At 53.6% G+C, this 16,841-nt stretch overlaps 7 protein-coding genes across 7 annotated transcripts; 3 read left to right on the forward strand and 4 right to left on the reverse strand.

Moving 5' to 3' along the window:
* Positions 1-245: 245 nt before the first annotated feature.
* Z517_08133 (uncharacterized protein) lies at positions 246-2,336 on the forward strand (the record flags this gene model as incomplete). Its single annotated transcript, XM_013426652.1, has 2 exons — positions 246-642; positions 709-2,336. 2 exons carry the CDS (start codon positions 246-248, stop codon positions 2,334-2,336), a joined length of 2,025 nt encoding a protein of 674 aa, XP_013282106.1.
* A 644-nt stretch (positions 2,337-2,980) lies between these two features.
* Positions 2,981-4,507, reverse strand: Z517_08134 (uncharacterized protein; the record flags this gene model as incomplete). Its single annotated transcript, XM_013426653.1, has 1 exon — positions 2,981-4,507. The coding sequence occupies one exon, from the start codon at positions 4,505-4,507 to the stop codon at positions 2,981-2,983; it is 1,527 nt and encodes a 508-aa protein (XP_013282107.1).
* Positions 4,508-5,476: 969 nt separating this feature from the next.
* On the forward strand, positions 5,477-7,452 carry Z517_08135 (uncharacterized protein; the record flags this gene model as incomplete). Its single annotated transcript, XM_013426654.1, has 6 exons — positions 5,477-5,956; positions 6,010-6,119; positions 6,199-6,479; positions 6,532-6,841; positions 6,962-7,019; positions 7,141-7,452. The coding sequence occupies 6 exons, from the start codon at positions 5,477-5,479 to the stop codon at positions 7,450-7,452; spliced, it is 1,551 nt and encodes a 516-aa protein (XP_013282108.1).
* A 277-nt stretch (positions 7,453-7,729) lies between these two features.
* Positions 7,730-8,583, reverse strand: Z517_08136 (uncharacterized protein; the record flags this gene model as incomplete). The annotated part of the gene is made up of 3 exons (XM_013426655.1): positions 7,730-8,033; positions 8,149-8,399; positions 8,428-8,583. 3 exons carry the CDS (start codon positions 8,581-8,583, stop codon positions 7,730-7,732), a joined length of 711 nt encoding a protein of 236 aa, XP_013282109.1.
* Positions 8,584-9,395: 812 nt separating this feature from the next.
* On the reverse strand, positions 9,396-10,280 carry Z517_08137 (uncharacterized protein; the record flags this gene model as incomplete). The annotated part of the gene is made up of 2 exons (XM_013426656.1): positions 9,396-9,545; positions 9,633-10,280. 2 exons carry the CDS (start codon positions 10,278-10,280, stop codon positions 9,396-9,398), a joined length of 798 nt encoding a protein of 265 aa, XP_013282110.1.
* Positions 10,281-12,478: 2,198 nt separating this feature from the next.
* Positions 12,479-12,985, forward strand: Z517_08138 (uncharacterized protein; the record flags this gene model as incomplete). The annotated part of the gene is made up of 1 exon (XM_013426657.1): positions 12,479-12,985. The coding sequence occupies one exon, from the start codon at positions 12,479-12,481 to the stop codon at positions 12,983-12,985; it is 507 nt and encodes a 168-aa protein (XP_013282111.1).
* A 699-nt stretch (positions 12,986-13,684) lies between these two features.
* On the reverse strand, positions 13,685-15,595 carry Z517_08139 (uncharacterized protein; the record flags this gene model as incomplete). Its single annotated transcript, XM_013426658.1, has 1 exon — positions 13,685-15,595. The coding sequence occupies one exon, from the start codon at positions 15,593-15,595 to the stop codon at positions 13,685-13,687; it is 1,911 nt and encodes a 636-aa protein (XP_013282112.1).
* Between the last annotated feature and the right edge of the window lie 1,246 nt (positions 15,596-16,841).

The following is a 16,841-nucleotide window of genomic DNA, read 5'->3' on the forward strand; positions in this document are numbered from 1 at the left end:
TGAGACGCCTCGGTCGTTGGGCATGAGCGAGATGTTCATCGTATATTTTATAAAATATATCATATATACATATATATATAACTACCCCTGGGTGACCCCAAACAGTGGGTGCAGCCGGCGCCAAGGGCGCGTCCTCGACGCGTCCGCTGCGGGGTCCGCAAGTGTTAAACGATCAACTACCCGATGATCACGAAGATGCCGCAGTCTTGCTCTATCACGCCGCCTTATAAAGTCTACGCTGCGCGATGACGGGGAGTCTCTCTCTGTGCAAGAAATGCCACGGCACGCTAAGTCTACTGAAATTGTCTGCAGTGACCACTCCCCATCATGCTTCGGCTGGTGATCTGTTGGCCGCAGCGGATCGTGGGTGCCCAGTGTGCAAGACAGTGGTGCAGCGACTTCTTGATCTGTTCGGCAGCAAAGACCTTCCTGCCGAGATCCCCACGAAAGATGCGGATAATCAACCGACTCTGGGCTACACCTATTCCATCCTGTGTGCAGACTATGTTCGCGATGGCGGAGAATATTACAATGGACGTCAATGGCTCTATGAGTTCCAAATACGCTCTCCCGCCATTCTTTTGGTGCGCCCTGACGACCGACGATGTGTGGTGTTGGAACTTAGCTTTGGGAGAGTGAATGGTAAGCTTAACATGGCCGTTTCGTTGGCACATATCCACGAGGTACAGGCTGACCGCTCTCTTCCAGCCTTCTCTTCGTTGCCCCCCTCCATTCGCCACCATAACACGGGGTCAGAAGCATGTGTGGCTCGCATGGTACAATGGCTCCAGGACTGTCTGCAACACCACCCAAAGTGCCAGGTGCGCGAATCGGCCGCCCCCTGGTACCCTACGCGGCTCGTTGACGTGGGTCGCGAGAATGACCGTGTGGTCAAGCTCGTCATAAGTAAATCTGCGCCACTGAAAGGCCCATATGTCACCCTTAGCCACAAATGGGGTCATGGGCCCCGATTCGCACTGACAGCGTCTCTTCTTCAGGACTTTCAGACTGGGATTGCACTTGATCGACTCCCCAAGACGTTTAGAGAGGCCGTGGTGCTCACTCGGTGCCTCGGCATGAGGTACTTGTGGATTGACTCCCTTTGCATCATTCAGGCTTCGGAAGACGATTGGAACTTCGAGTCACTGCAGATGGAGAAGGTTTACAGCAACTGTCGCCTGAATATTGCTGCCACGGCTTCTCTTGATACGGGCGGCGGCCTATTCCGGACGAGACAAGCCGACCAATGCTGGCCATGTTTTGGATTTTTCAGCACTGGCCTCGTTTCGAGAAAACGCTGGCTCCTAAGAGAGAACGATGTCCTTGAGAAAGAAATCGAGCAAGCGCCACTCAACTATCGCGCATGGGTTCTACAGGAACGATTACTCGCTCCTCGGGTTCTGCACTTCGGCAAGTCTCAGCTCTTCTGGCAGTGCGACACGCTAGATGCCTGTGAGTCGTTTCCCAAGGGACTTCCCGTTGCGTGGGGAAGTAGCAATCCGATTGGCAAGAGTCTCGATCCGGCCAGATTTGCGGAAAGAGAGAGGGATGCCGCACTGAATGGGGTGGTCAATAGGAGGCTCAAAGAAAGAGACATTTATCATGTTTGGAACGCAATCGTCCAGCAGTATACGAAATGTGGAATAACTGAGCCAAAAGATAAACTGGTCGCCATCGCCGGGATCGCGAAGCGGATCGCGTCGACTACTGGCGATGAATACCTCGCCGGTTTATGGCGGTCGAGAATTACGGATTCCCTACTGTGGCGGGCGGATGGCTCTGTGTCATGCCGCCCGCCACAGTATCGAGCCCCGTCTTGGTCTTGGGCATCTATCGAAGGGAACATATCGCACGTGTTGGACGAGGTCGCCGAACGCGACGACAACGTAGATCTCTTGAAAGAAAAGGTGAAGGAAGCTCGCGTCAATCCCAAAGTTGATGGAGATCTCTTTGGCCAAGTGGATTCGGGCTATATCGCCTTCTCAGACGTAACGCTGCTGGAACCTGTGGAACTTCGAGCAACCGCAAAGTCTGTGGTCATCCATGGTATGTCTGAGGATGGTCTAGGGTACGAATTGTACACGGACTTGCCATGCGAACCCGTGGTGAAGAATCTGAGCCTCCTACCGGCCTTTACGGCTTCCGGTGGGGGTTTAACTTGTCTCGTCCTCAAACCCAGCACACAGGCAGCTCCCAATGTGTACGAACGGTTTGGAATCGTTATGTTTGGAGGGATGGGCCATGCGGCGTATGTCGAACAACACGATTACCTGCGCCGTGAACTGAACCCTGATGCCCCGCCTAGGGCGGTTATTGCAAGTATTACTCTAGTTTAGGGAACGGCTCGTAACACACGGTACAAAGAGGGGGAGGGTAGGGCCTATCATGATGAGCCGTGGGATAGAAAACCACTAAGCGCAACGAGTGCATGAAACACTACTACATGAGATTGACGACTGGAAATGCGAGGAAGGTCCTGGTACTTTGTCAGTGGCCGCGGCCGCCGTCGAGCTGATGCATAAGTACTAAAGAATTAAGGAGAGAAAAGACTCGGGAAGTAAGTAACATTAATCACGGATGTACTATACTATCTATGTCTCGCAAAACGGATGGAGCATTACTCTGGGAGTGTCGCCTCGGAAATAAGGCTACGAAAGTAGAAGGTCTTTCAGAGTTTCAAATCCAGAGGTTACGTATTTCCCCCAAGTGTCGAGATAACTCAGGTCTCGAAGAGAAACGGAAAATGGACCTTTGGGAGAAACGTCAAGATTCGCCGCTGAAGTCTATGATAATGGTGTATGTAGGCTCATAGTCGAGGCCCAAAAGGAGCGGGGGGGCCTTCTGAGATCGAATTGCCTTTTTAAACCAACCGCCGTTCAATGCAGCGCTTTCTATCCTATCCTCATGGCGAAACGAACGTATACCTGGCACCACCAGAACCAGAATATTACATTTCTCAACAGGTCATGTTTTCTTCAGACTACGAGGTCTGCCATCTGAGCATCGTGATGGAACTCTTCGGGAAGACAAACGTCGAGGACTTGTTCGGGTCCCATTCCGACTTGTGCAGCCCGACCTCCTCCTTGCCGGCCATGTTTGTGACGTTGAGATGTGGGCCTGTGACGGTATAGACTTCGCCGTGGGAAGCGTCGACTCCTCCGAGCGTCGTCTCTAGATCCTGCTCGGCGTGGATGTTGACCACGCAGAGATTGACCCAGCCTGTCTCGTCGAGGGTGGCACTGACGTCGAGCCACGGCGTCGGCTTCAGGGCCCGCACCCACGCGGGCTTCGTGGGCCCCGTGTAGGAGGCGGCGCAGTCGAGGTGCACGGCGATCTGGTGGCCCTTCATGAAGCGGCAGAACAGCTCGTAGGCCCACCAGGTGGTCTGCCGGACGAGGCCTGTCGGGGTGGTCATCAGCGGACTGATGACGTTGACGCTCTGGGCGATGCACGCCATGCCCACGTCGCCCGACTTGCGCACCAGCACGTTCAGCCACACGGCCACGGCCAGCGCGTCCGACAGCGTGTACGACTCCTCGGCGCCGCGACTCCCCACGGCCCGCGTCGGCAGCCACACGTTCCACTCGTCGAAGCAGACGGTCGGCCGCTTCTGGGTCGGCGGGATCTGGTTCTCAACCACGGCCAGGTCGATCAGCGCCGCAGCGACCTCGATGCTGCGCTCCGCGGCCAGCGGCGCCGTCACGTTCTCGTAGTGCTCCTCGCTCGCCGTGTACAGGTGGATGCTGTGCATGTCGATCAGCGGCACGCGCTCCTCGCCCAGGTCGCTCAGGCCAGCCGGCTGCAGACAGTGTTTCAGCACGTGGTGGTCCCAGCTCGTGGCGCCCTCTTTGCCGCACAGGACCAGCTGGATGGTCGGATCGAGCAGTTTCAGCGCCTTGGCCCACTGCAGCGCTCGCTCCGCGTACGCTTCGGCCGTCATCTGGCAGACCTGCCAGGGTCCCCACATCTCGTTGCCCAGCGCCCAGTACTTGACCCGGTAGGGGTCCTCGTGGCCGTTCTTCCGTCGCAGGTTCGCGTAGTACGTGTCCTTGGTGCCGTTGCAGTACTCGACCCACGCCATGGCCTCGTCGAGCGTGCCCGTGCCAAAGTTCAGGCAGAGATAGGGCTCAGCGTCGACGGCCTTGCACCACGCCATGAACTCGTCGGTGCCGAACTGGTTCGTCTCGACATTGTCCCACGCCAGTTCCGGTCTGGAGGGGCGCTGGTCTCTCGGCCCGATCCCGTCCTGCCAGTGGTACGTGGCGCAGAAGTTGCCTCCTGGGTACCGGAATACCGGGACTTCGAGGGGTTTCAGAGCGTCAATCACGTCTCTGCGAAATCCGTCGCGGTCGATCAGGTCCTTGTTGGGGTTTGATGGATCGTAGATTCCCCCGTAGATGCAGCGTCCCATGTGCTCGGTGAAGCCAGAGTAGATGTTCCGGTTGATCTTGGAGACCTTGCGGGTAGGGAAGACGGTAATCGACGGCATTGTCATGGTCATTGTCATTTTGGTCCCGGACCTGTACTGGTGCAGAGCTGTTCGAGTCTTGATCCCCGGAGTTACACCCTCAAACCTCCAATATCAACTGTCCAAGTATCTGTTCTTCCAATACCACGGGGATCCCGATCGTTGATGGGCAAGAATGAGGTCAGGTAGGTAAATCATGTGACGTTTAATCTAGTCAAGGAGAAGTCAGTGACAAGCGACATTGTTGGTTGTCTGAGAAAGGGCCTCAGTGGACGGCAAAAGTCCGCCGGGGTTGAGCTGCTCATGATATCTTCCCAGTGGATAATGCTTGAATTTCCACGCGAGCAGATTGATATTATCCGCCACCCGGACCGTGACAGGGACCTGAGAGTGTCAGGAAAACACCCGCGGAGCCAATTGACGGGGCATGGGAAACGAGTGGAAAGAGGCCAAAGTCACCTTCCTGGACCATCCCTGACCCTCCCACCGGGGAACTTCCATTTTGGGACATTCGCCTCATCTCTCTCTCTCTCTGTTTCCCACCGGAGCTTCATTCCTTTCATTCCCTTTCCCCCACAAACCACAAAACAGTTTTTCCCTGCTGTTCTGGTGGTCCGGCACAAAGCTTTGACGAACCCCCCTTCGGCATTTCGCTGTATTAAGGACATTGTCATGTATCTCCGCAATCCCATCTTCTGCTGGTCTCGCTAGACCCAAACAATTGCGGGTTGGTGGCGGGGATTCGCACCGTCTCGACTGGGAAAAACTGCGGGATCAAGCGAAGCATCACGCGGTGAGCTTGACAGTGCGACAATAATGGGCGATGAGACTCTGTGAAGGGATCCACATTCATATATTGTCTGTGGACTCCGTCGATCTATTTGATTCCTCTTTGCCATCTTTGAGGTGAGACCTTCACGCAGGTTCCAGACATCTACCTTTTCCTCGATTCTATTAACTTGGGACCCTTTCTGACTGTCTCCGTTATACTTGGACAAGTCGCCCGTCATGGCGCTACCTCCCAAATGGTATCAGTTCCTCGTCGGCGTCTTCGCCTCGCTTGGTTCATACCTGTACGGCTACGACCTAGGAGTCATTGCAGAAGTCGTGGCCAGCAGCACCTTCAAGGCCAAATTCGCGGCAGATGACACCCAGACAGGCCTGGTAGTCTCCATGTTCACCACGGGGGCCTTCTTCGGGGCGGCCCTGGCCGGACCCAGTGGCGACTATCTCGGCCGTCGATGGACCATTGTCCTGGGATCGATCATCTTTTGCCTGGGCGGTGGCTTGCAGACCGGCGCACAGAACATCAGCTACCTCTGGTCAGGCCGATTCCTAGCCGGACTAGGCGTCGGATTTCTCGTCATGATTGTTCCTCTATACCAAGCTGAGCTGGCTCACCCCAGCATTCGAGGGCGCATCACGGCGCTGCAGCAGTTCATGCTTGGTGTGGGTGCGCTGGTGGCTTCGTGGATCTCGTGGGCGACAGTATGTCATCCCCGCTTCTCTTCGATTGACACAATTAACACGAGATCCGACAGTTTGTCCATATTCCAAACAGCAGCGCCCAATGGCGAGTTCCGCTCGGTCTGCAAGTTATCCCTGCCGTCTTTCTGGGCCTTTTGATCTTCCTGTTCCCAGAGTCTCCCAGGTATGGATAGCTAGCTTTACCCCCCCACAAACTGGGGCTATCATCTTCCTCCTCCTGCTAACCCTATCTCCAACACCAGATGGCTCATGGACCACGACCGACCGGACCAAGCTCTGAAGGTCTTGGCCCAGCTTCACGCCCACGGCGACGAAAGGGATCCCTGGGTGATTGCCGAGTACGAACAAGTGCAGACCTCGATCGCGCACGAGCACCAGTACGAGGCGAAGTCGTATCTCGAACTGTTCCGGTCTCGATCGGCCTTCCGCCGGCTCTTCCTCTGTTGTGCCCTGCAAGCGAGCATCCAGATGACAGGCGTCTCGGCGATCCAGTACTTTTCGGTCGAAATCTACGGCCAGATCGGTATGGTCTCTCCTCTCTCTCCGTTGACGAAATACCCTGACGGTTGTTGCAGGCATCTCCGGCAACGACACGCTCAAGTACCAGGGCATCAACAGCATCATCGCCCTGGTGGCGCAGTTCCTGTGCATCCTGTGCATCGACCACACGGGCCGTCGCTGGCCCCTGATCTACGGCAACCTCGGCAACATGGTCACCTTCATCGTCGCCACTATTCTGCTTGCGAAGTTCCCTCCCGGGGTGTCGACTAACAAGGGCGCCCAATGGGGATTCATCATCATGACCTGGCTGTACAACTTTTCCTTTAGCGCGACGTGTGGGCCGTTGTCGTGGATCATCCCGGCGGAGGTGTTTGATACGCGGACGTGAGTGCTCCCATCGCGCCTTTCGAAATCTTGTGATGTCAAGAATGAAAAAGGGGGAACTGTTCCCCCCCCCAAAAGAGCTGTTGTGTTCATGATACTAACGTGTGTCTGATGATCCAGTCGAAGCAAAGGCGTGAGCATCGCCACCATGACCAGCTTTGCCTTTAACACGATGATTGTACGTTTTCTCTTTCTTCTCTCCTCTCTTCCATCCTCCTGGATCCTTTTCTCCCTCTCTCCCCGCTGGCCTAACATTAAAGATACTAACGTGGTGGTGGTGGTTGTTACGGTAACTACAGGGTCAAGTCACCCCCATCGCCATGACCAACATCGGCTACCGGTTCTACTACCTCTTCATCGTGTGCAACCTGACCAACGCCGTCTTCTTCTGGCTGTTGCTGCCCGAAACCGCCCGCCGCCCGCTCGAGGAGATGAATTACCTGTTTGAGCACGCGCCGTGGATCGTCGTCGGCACCACCAGGGACAGCTACGCCAGCCACGATCTGGAGAATCGCCTGCACGAGATTGCGGCCGAGGCTGAGGTCAAGAGGGCGGGCGGGGTCGGGGTCGAGGTGTTGCACGAAGAGAAGGTTTCACGGCCGCAATCATAACGAAAAGAGGTGATGAGAATGATGATGATGATAGTATTGGGACGGTGGTGACAGTGATGGTGATGGCGACGGTAACGGTGGCGCTGATGATGTGTGTTGCGATGCATGTAGATGCGCGTACCTTGGATGGGTGAATCAATGAAATTGACTGATCCGGTCTGATATGATGGTGACTTGAGTTTGAAAAGGGGTTCAGCATGCGTACGGTGCATACAGTATCACATACACACCCAAATACAAAATACATCTACATATACGGGTATGCTTGTTTGTTTGTTTACTTGTTCCACCCCGGAACGACCTGGCCATACCCTTCGTCGAGCGGCTTGACGGCCCTCTTCCACGCTTCCCGGCCACTCACGGTGTCCCACCACCTCTTCAGATTGGGTCGTCCCTCGAAAAGCTCCAGGCACCGACTCGCGGTGAACATGCACGGCATGTACAAGATATCCGCCAGACTGTACTCGGTGCCTCCCATATATGGTAGCTCGGATAGGGCCTTGTCAAGCACGTCCAGACAGTTCAAAAGTTTCGGCTTGTGTCTGGCGATGACGGCTTCGTCGGTGGGTTTGCCTAGTGCGCTGGATCACCGTGGGTGTTAGGGCGTTGATGATATGATGTGTATGGGTGGTGAGGAAGTCTGATGGGAAAGACGGATAGAGATATACAGGGGGGGGGGGGTTCGGTCAAGCTTACGGTCGAATGATGGTCTCGCTAATCACCGGCGCGACGTGGACGTCAAACTCGACCGCTTCGAGGATCAGCCTCATCTCCCAGACGCCACGTGTCCCAGCGTCGGTTCCCTCGGAGGGAATCAATCTCGGGCCAACAGCCGCATACTTCTCGCACAGATAGCGAGCGATGGCGCGGGACTCGAAGATCACAACGTCACCGTCCTCCAGCAGTGGCACTCTCCCGAAGAGAGACTTTTCGCGGAAGTCTTCGGTCTGTCGATGGCCCTCGTTAGCAACGCACGACTTTCGGGTTGAGGGAACGACGACTCGCCTTGTGCTTGCCCCCGATGAGGTCGGCTGGGATCATTTCGACATCTTCGATGCCTTTCTCAGCCAACACGTGCTCCACCCGCACGCAGTTCCACGACAGGGGTGATGTCCAGAGCTTGACAGTCATGGCTTGGGATTGATCGGTCTCTTATTCCTCGCGCTTTGCTTGTTGGTTAAGGGTGCTGATGAGATTTGGAGCACTCATACACAGACGACTGAATGGCTCTTTAAGTACATCCCTCGGCCTTGCCCGTGCCATGACGTTTCCTCTCCCCTGGTCAGAGGCTTTTGGCTTCCATCTTTGTCTTGAATGTTCTCTCCGTCAACTCACACAGTATACGAAGTGCCGAGTTGGGCGCCTTGAGACGTTGTGCTCCTCGGCGTAACATTTGCCCCGACCACGCTCGTGGACCTTAACGTTATCAGCCTCGAGTGTAAATAGATGTCACCTTGATTCTGATACCAAAGACATTGCAGCATAACGTTTATGGATTGGTTGGCTGTTTTAAGAGTCATCTGGATGTTTGAAGGTGTATTTCTGGTGTCGAAATTGGTAGGAATGCCTGCTTTGTTAGTGTTAGTCCCGGGACAACATAACGAGACGTGTGTCGTGCCTCCTGTTATGCCTTCCAGGCATTACGACATGTTTCTCGAAATGATTCAAGAGGGTGATTGCTCTGGGGGATATACCATGTGTAGAAAGAGCTGCACTTCCTTGGGTGAGGAAAAACGACCGTCTCATTCTGCGGCTGTCATTCCGCATGATTCGTACGACTGCGAGTCATACAAATATCCAGTATTTGTACACAGTATAGCCAATCAGGAACGCTGGCCACACTTTACGCTTCTCATAAGCTTGCCGAGCCCCAGGGGCCATCACGATGCAGTCAGAACAAGCCTCTGGTACTCCCAAGCCCTGGCTGCCATGGTGCGAGAGGCTCAATCGGTAATCTGATCGAAAACTGCTGAGCCTATGTCACCGACAATTTCAGTCTTCAGCCCTTTCTGTTTGGCATCCAGGTACCAGGTGACGCCAGTTGCAAGTACCTTGATGGTCACCTCAGCGACCGAGACTTCCCAGGAGGAGGCCTGGTAGATCCAGCGTCAGATATCGATGGCTTCTGACCACCACTTCCATGATCGAGGGTAAGCGGCGTGGGCTGGGAGTCAACTCACCTGAAGCTTGCACAGGCTCTCAAAGTCCAGTGTCTTGCTCCCTAGTTGTTGTTGGATTGCTTTGGCCTTGTCGGTACAACTCCACCCCCAAAGGTCCTTTTCAGTCTTCTCGACCCTATATACCACCGACACAACCAACCACACAATGATATGTACCAGAGCGTACAGTCGGCTGAAATATGCTCCCTTGTGCTTGGCTTTGCACCAAATGACACAAAGCACAACCAAGGCAGATATAGAAGTGATGATGGAAGCGACAGCTAGCATGATAGTCGGCCAGAGGATGGTGCCCATTGCCCACGGTCCCCAAGGTCGACCCGTGACGAAGAGGTTCTTGGTTGCGTAGAATTTGTAGAGGGTATAGATCATGATTGATTCCATGATAATCGAGAGTAGTGCAGAAATGACATTGGTGGTTGCAGACGCGATCCTGGTCCACTTTCGAAACCTGTGGTATTGTCTCTGGAGGAATTCGCGCTTGGGATTGACCTCAGCTTTGCTCTTCTGCATGGATGCGTGTCGCTCATGGCTCCGCAGGTTATCAGGTATCATCTCAGTCCAGCTGATGTGGACCTCTGATTTCTTATAGTTGTCTTCTGGGCCACCGCGAGGGGCTTTGGGTACTGTCTGCAAGGGTTGTGATGACATGATTCTTCGAGCAGGCTCAGGAAGGCTGATGATGATGAGAAGACATGGTGAGAATGTTATCCAGCGTCTGGAAAGATGAACTTATATCAAGCTGGCGGATAGGGAACAAATCGACAACCAGGGGCAAGCAAGAGGCGCAGCAACGAAGATCCAATTCATGATGACGATGTAGGTTGACGTCTGTCGAGTTTCGAAGAATTTGAAATATGCAGATGAGCATTATTCAACGAAATCCCTTGACGCAAAATGTCGGGCTGAGCCGAACAAGGCAGGGACAGGCATATGTGATACATACCTGTTCCAGTTAGCGAGGGCCTAGATCCACGCACCCACTCTCCTTTCTGGGTGGAACTGGAGAACAAAATGCTGGAAGGAGTCAATTCTGGGCAAACTGCATGGTGCTGGATGCTGGACAATGACTGGGTAGAGATATTATCAAGCTTCCTGGTGTAGTCCAACAAAGCGTATTCCCTGACGGATATGATATGCGATACAACCTGGAGACAACAAGGGTCAAGCGTGCAAGGATACTTGTAGTCCTGAAACCGCTGCGGATACCGTATACGTCACAGTATTGATATCCATCGCTTACCATGGCGGAAAGCCTTTTGCATATAAGCTGTGAAGTCCTTCTCCTTGGAACTCCGAATGCTGATCTTTGGTGCATCGTGGAATGCGAGTTTGAAGCTTACCCCAGATCAGTAGCTCAGTCCACTGTCTGATTTAGGGCCTGGGAATAGGCAAACTGACGTAGCGGTTGCTTGGCCAAAGGTTGGATTTGAAGTAAAGGTGAATTCTGTCAGGCTTTCGACGGGTGATCAAACAATGTGTGTGACAGCAGAGAATTGTCTTGCATTTGGCCCCTACAGACTCTACCATATTCTGTCAGCAATATTGGTACTGAGACTACAATCCGCCATATCGATTTCAATGGCAAAGACAAGTAGTTGGCTGATCGGCTCATTGAAGAAAACATGCCAAAGCGACATGGCTTATAGCCGGTGGTTGGGTGTTAACCTGCCGCTCCTTTGGATGTCAAACTGGTCGCGGGCTATTGAGCAGTGTCGGAGGAGCCACCAGTAGATCTTTGGCAGAGTATTGTGGTAAGATGATCTAGATGATGCCTTTTCACTTGCCACAACTCCAACGCAAAGGCATTTGTACCCGTCACCACCTAATTCAAGGTACACTCGGCCAGTTGTTGGCACAATCGCAACCATATGGAGGCGTAGGTAAGATCACCTCCCAGCATTCCCGAACCCTCACCAAAGTTGGCAGGGATTCGCCATAATGGCGTATGTGAGGATTGAGCCAGACAATAGCTGAATCTGTGATGGGCGGTGGTAGCAGTTGCTCGGGAATCCGGGGGCTGGCGGTTTATAACTGCGCGTTCGTCATTGAGCTGAGTGACACTTTCTGGGTTTAGCCATCCTCGGCTCGATGACAAGGGTTTATGTTTCAGCCTGTGACCGGTGGTAAGTAAGAGATGAGGGGTTTGCAGGCGAGATGGATGCCACGAGTGTTTCCACAACAACGGCGCAGAGGCAGAGGTGCAAGAGGCAGAGATGGAAGAACATCGAACGCGCAGGCAATATACTCCGCCGTATTTGCTGCTTGTGCAATCATATGATCCACCGTACCTAACCCCTAGCACCGATCCAAAATCCCGCACTAAACCGCATTAAGTTCTCGAGGCTTTTTGCTAGAAACTCGTCAAACTCTTCTGCGACAATTCAACCGCGACAACCACCCTTCTGACACGCCTCATCACTGGCCGGTCGTCTCACGCAAATGAGGCCATCCTCCCCCAGTCCTCTGCCACGATACTGAATGCAGGATCAACCTAATCCTCCTTTAGGCTTTTTGAGGGATTTTGGGCACTGCTGGGAGATTGGTTTGATCTTTGGGCTTGGTCTGCAAGTCATTATTAGACGATCGAAGGAGGAGGGGTCAGGGTGGCAGGGGCAGGTAAGATCAGTTTGATGATCTAGTACCATAGATGACCGCGGTATGAGACATGTGGTTGGCATTGATATATAAGTACATACGATGTGTGCGAGGACATGGAAACTTGATCGTGCTCAGAACTCTCAAGAAACCAAACCAACCAAGTGTCCCAGTTGACAATTTACTCTTTTTTGCCGTTTTTAAAGAAACCTCAGCGACAATTGACTCGCACCGCTCATTTTACAGTCACCATGCAGATGCTCTTGCGGATTCTCTCGTGTACATTCCTTCTTTTTATCGTCCACACGACAGCGTCTCCTTTGTGGTGGGATGACCGCCCGGAGCCACCGTCCAGCACGACCGGCGACTTCAGCTACCCGATCCGCCCTCGCGACCCGGCCAACACGTCCGTCAACCCCGAGGCCGTGACGGGGACGACATGCATAGACCCGACCGTGAACCTCAACACACACGATACCAACGTCGCGATCCTGTCCATCTGCGGCGGCATCGCAGGCTCGATACAATTTTGTGGGGGCGACCCTTCGACAACTGTGGGGGCCTCGGGAACCTCAAAGTTTACATTGACAGCCGTAAACGCTGCCGAGGGCGCCACGATCAACGTCAGCAAGGGGAGGTGGGAAGGCTGCGTAAGAGCGGCGCGGGCGGTGTGTCCGACGGGGACGTTCAGCAGCACGTGTGTGGGAGGGACGAGTGACGGGGATGGGTTTACCTTTGTGTTGAGTAAGAACAATTGAGGATCAAAATCCGGGCAGTTTATGGCAATTTTACAAAGCGACGATGATGTACAATGACGAACCAAACTTTTTTTTTTTCACAACAATCATGTTCTTGCTTGAAGTTTAAATGCGATGTTGGCGAGAGTTCGCATAGTAGCAATACGACCGATGGTTTGATCTCCATCATAGATCTCAAACGCGTGTCTCTTGGGCTTGTCAGACAGGACTTTCAGCTTGATTTTCGTGATATTATGTGACGATAATGGACACAGCACGACAGGTCAAGACGGGACGCTACTCGTTACTCGATTAGATTGGTATACTCCCTTAAGGGTCTTGAGAAGCAGTCACCCTGAGGTTGCTCCTGGGGGCTCTGCAAGATCAGAAGCATAGCAGATCTAATAACCCTGACTGGGCCATGAGGTTCTAATATCTTGTTATCTGAGGAATAGTATAAGGAGAAACTGTTTGAAGAAGTGGTCGTAATTCATCAAGAACCGAAATACCCAATCAAACTCCTCCGCCTGCTCGACCTCTGCGTCTCAAACATTCTACCAACTGTACCACGTAGAATTGTTGAATTTTTGGGCAGTGTTCTGTTAGCCCATTGGCAAGTATAGTACGTGCCTGCTTCTAGAAAGGAAAGAAGATGGTCTTCTCCAAAGCCAACGAGGAAGGAAATAGAACTATGTACAATCAAAATACCCTGAACTTGCCTCAGCGGCTTCGAGTTTGAGCCATAGCAAAGGTGTCGAAAACGGGGCATGATGGTGCCTCAACGTCCTGTTCTGCTTGAATCAGGTTGTCCATCCACGATTCGTTGTTGAAGGGCATCTGGTACTCTAGCTGAGGAACAGGTTCCGCAACGCGTGGTATCATCCCAGGAACTGTGCTGTCGACGTAAACGTTTGGCTTGGTCAAGACCTCGCGGGCGAATTTGGCCACTTGTCCTTTGGCAATGGTGGCCCGCGGCCAGACCTCACCGAATGACCCAAGCGCCGAAATGCCGAGCTGCAGCCGTTCTTTGATTGCCACAAGCTGATCCGGTGTGTCCACTATTGCGTATGCCGGCAGGTGTACTGTTGCAGCAGTGGTCAAGCCGCACATCAGCACCGGCGAGCACATCTTGACATCTGTCTGGATCGATGCCAGATTGGTAATGGCATTTGCGGCTCGTAATGCTTTGGCAGTATGTGAGGTGTAAGCCAGTGCGGGAAGACCAGCAGCCTCCGCCTTTGTACATGTCGTGCGATAGTGGTTGCGAATGAAGGTCAAGGTTGATCGCGGACGGTGCAGACAGATGGCAGCCCAATGGATAACTAGATGGGCGATCAAAAGACACTCGTCGACGGTCCCGTCATTTCGGACCACTTCTCGCTTGTCCATAGGAAGGGATAGTAAGAGATTTGAAATGGCGGCGTCGATGCCTTCAACTTGAGGATCTGTAACCGCAAATGTGTCTGGGCTCAAGGCGAGCACAGAGCCGAGGAGATACGCTCCTTCGATGCAGTAGGCAAAGGATGAGTATTCGAAAGTGTCTTCTGAAAAGGTCCTGTTCCGGAGGTCTGCAATTGTACGGGTTATAGGCGGCGATCGAAGTTCGTTGTAGTCTTCATCGTGGCCGGGTAAAGCCACGTCGGTGTAGGTCGAGTACAGTCGGAATGGGGATGATTGACCCCCAATGACTACGACCAAGCCTTCGATCAATAGGAGTGTCCACCACGTCCTGCGCCATGATTCCTGCATTGTTGAGTCGTTAGGAGACTGCTGCAAAGCATAGCTCTGCCGATTGAGCCCAATCCGCAGGGTGATTTCGATGGCTTTGTCCAGGGCCATGGACCCCTCGCCCTGCCCGAATCGAGCGAAGCAAGTCATGGCGTAGAGAAGGAGGCCCTGCACCTTGAAGCCATCGTCAGGCACTTCGGGGGCAAAGATGGCCTTTGCCGCATTCTCAAGAGCGGCATGGTTGGCTTGGGGGATGTAATGGCTTGCCAACCAGCGCATGCATGCCTTGAGCGGACCCGGCAGGATGGCAGGATTTTGGAGGTAGAGCTTGCGAGGCACGATGAAGGGGTGCGAAGGATAGAAATGCTTGTAGAACAGGTCGATCAGGTCGGTGCTCTCTATCAAGGCGCGGTCGGCAGGAGCAGGCAGTATATCTCGTGTGATAGACATAGTCGACTCGCTGTTGCTGGGACTTGGCAGCTGTTCTTTGACGGGTGGTGCGGTCTGTAACTCGAGAGGAAGAGCTGGAAAGGCTGGATCCATGGTGGGTTGGAAGAGTTCGGCGTAGGTCATGGCCCTCAGCTTGGTAGTATCAGCCTCGTTAAAGACATAGGCCTCCTGAGACAGAAAAGGCTTAGATTCGTGCATGATGGTATCATTCTTCGGCCTCTGTTCAGTCTTGTCTTCAGGACTTGATTGGGCTTTGCGAAATTCTCGGTATCCTCTTCGGGAATTAATCCAGGTACAGTCCCCGTTTTTCTCGGAGCACCTGCTGCAAAGCGGCTTCTGGCCATCGCATTTGAGATGGCTCTTCCTGCATGGAATGCAGGCGAGAAGGCTTGGATGCTTCGATCGGCTTTTACTGGGGCCCGGATTGACATTAGTAGCTTCGTCGGTGGACATTTTCGGTTTCGCCTCAGATGGCAATGTAGATGAATGGCGGTCTAATATTCCCTAAGGAGAAAGGGGGGGGGTCGACAGGTCACAGGAACCGTGGTGAGGATGTGGCTTCCGGCTCGCCGCGCGTTATTTGTGCCTTGGATTGAATGGCAATAGGTAATGGCTGCTTAGCTTGACAGCCCCAGATCAGCGTTGTTTCGCGTCCTTTGATGGTCCCCGGGGGGCAACTGGTCGCTGTGAGCCTTGGGAATTTGGGATAATGCCACGATGGGCTGACTCAGGGAACCAGCGGATGGTGGGAGGAGGAGGTTGTCGGGGACTTGGTGGAGACGGGGACGCCACCCCTCGTGTTGGAGACGGAAACTATGGCGACAATTTTTAGCCCTAGCGCCTAAACCGTTGAGTATTAGCGCCGACCACGTGCGCACAAAGATGATAGGGAAATCAAAGGGGCCAAATCTGTCTGACAAGGCCAATTTCTCGTCTTCACCTCACCTCCAGCCAGGGAGTTCTACTAGCATCTGTCCTCTACTGCCCTCGACTGAGATCATGTTGTCGCAACAGAGCTCTCACGGACACTCTCCATCGCACTTCCGGCGGTTATACACCCCATCTGCTCTATTCTTGACCACTTGCATATGCAGCAAAGAACCCGCGGTGTCCTCCGTCCCTCGTCCTCTCTTGTGTCAGACCGGTCCTACGCCGACAAGGGTCGTGAAACCCGACGTTCCCGAAAGCTGACCCCATCCGCCCAATGTGAAACGGATCTGACAAGAAAATGGCCTGATACCAAGAGATGGGAATCCCGCACACAAGCAAGGGGGCGTTCCGGGGGCTTTGATCTAAGGACTCGAAACGATTATGTACAATGACTCTGTTCAGATCCCCGAAGAGTTCGCTTGCCACGCGTTGTGGACCTGAACACTCTTATCCATTCAGGGATGTTGGATGCAAGTCCCCGATATGATGCTGTATGTACAGATATCCTGTTTGGCTACGTGGATGCGCTTTGCCTGAAAGATCTATGACCGGGTATCGGGCTTGGGGTCCTTGGTGACTTGGAAGTCGGGCAGCCCGACCGTCTCAGCCAGCCTCGCCGAGACTCACAATTCATTCCCGAGCATCTGGTGCTTTGCTTGGCTATGGATGGTCGACCACAGTCTCCTATCAACATAGGGCTGTGCAAATTACGAGGTGAGGTAGGTCGCTGACCTCTCTGCGCAGGCTGTTGGGGATGAAGATGATGGTC

The sequence above is a fragment of the Fonsecaea pedrosoi genome (genome assembly GCF_000835455.1).
Source record: "Fonsecaea pedrosoi CBS 271.37 unplaced genomic scaffold supercont1.5, whole genome shotgun sequence".
Classification (NCBI taxonomy): domain Eukaryota; kingdom Fungi; phylum Ascomycota; class Eurotiomycetes; order Chaetothyriales; family Herpotrichiellaceae; genus Fonsecaea; species Fonsecaea pedrosoi.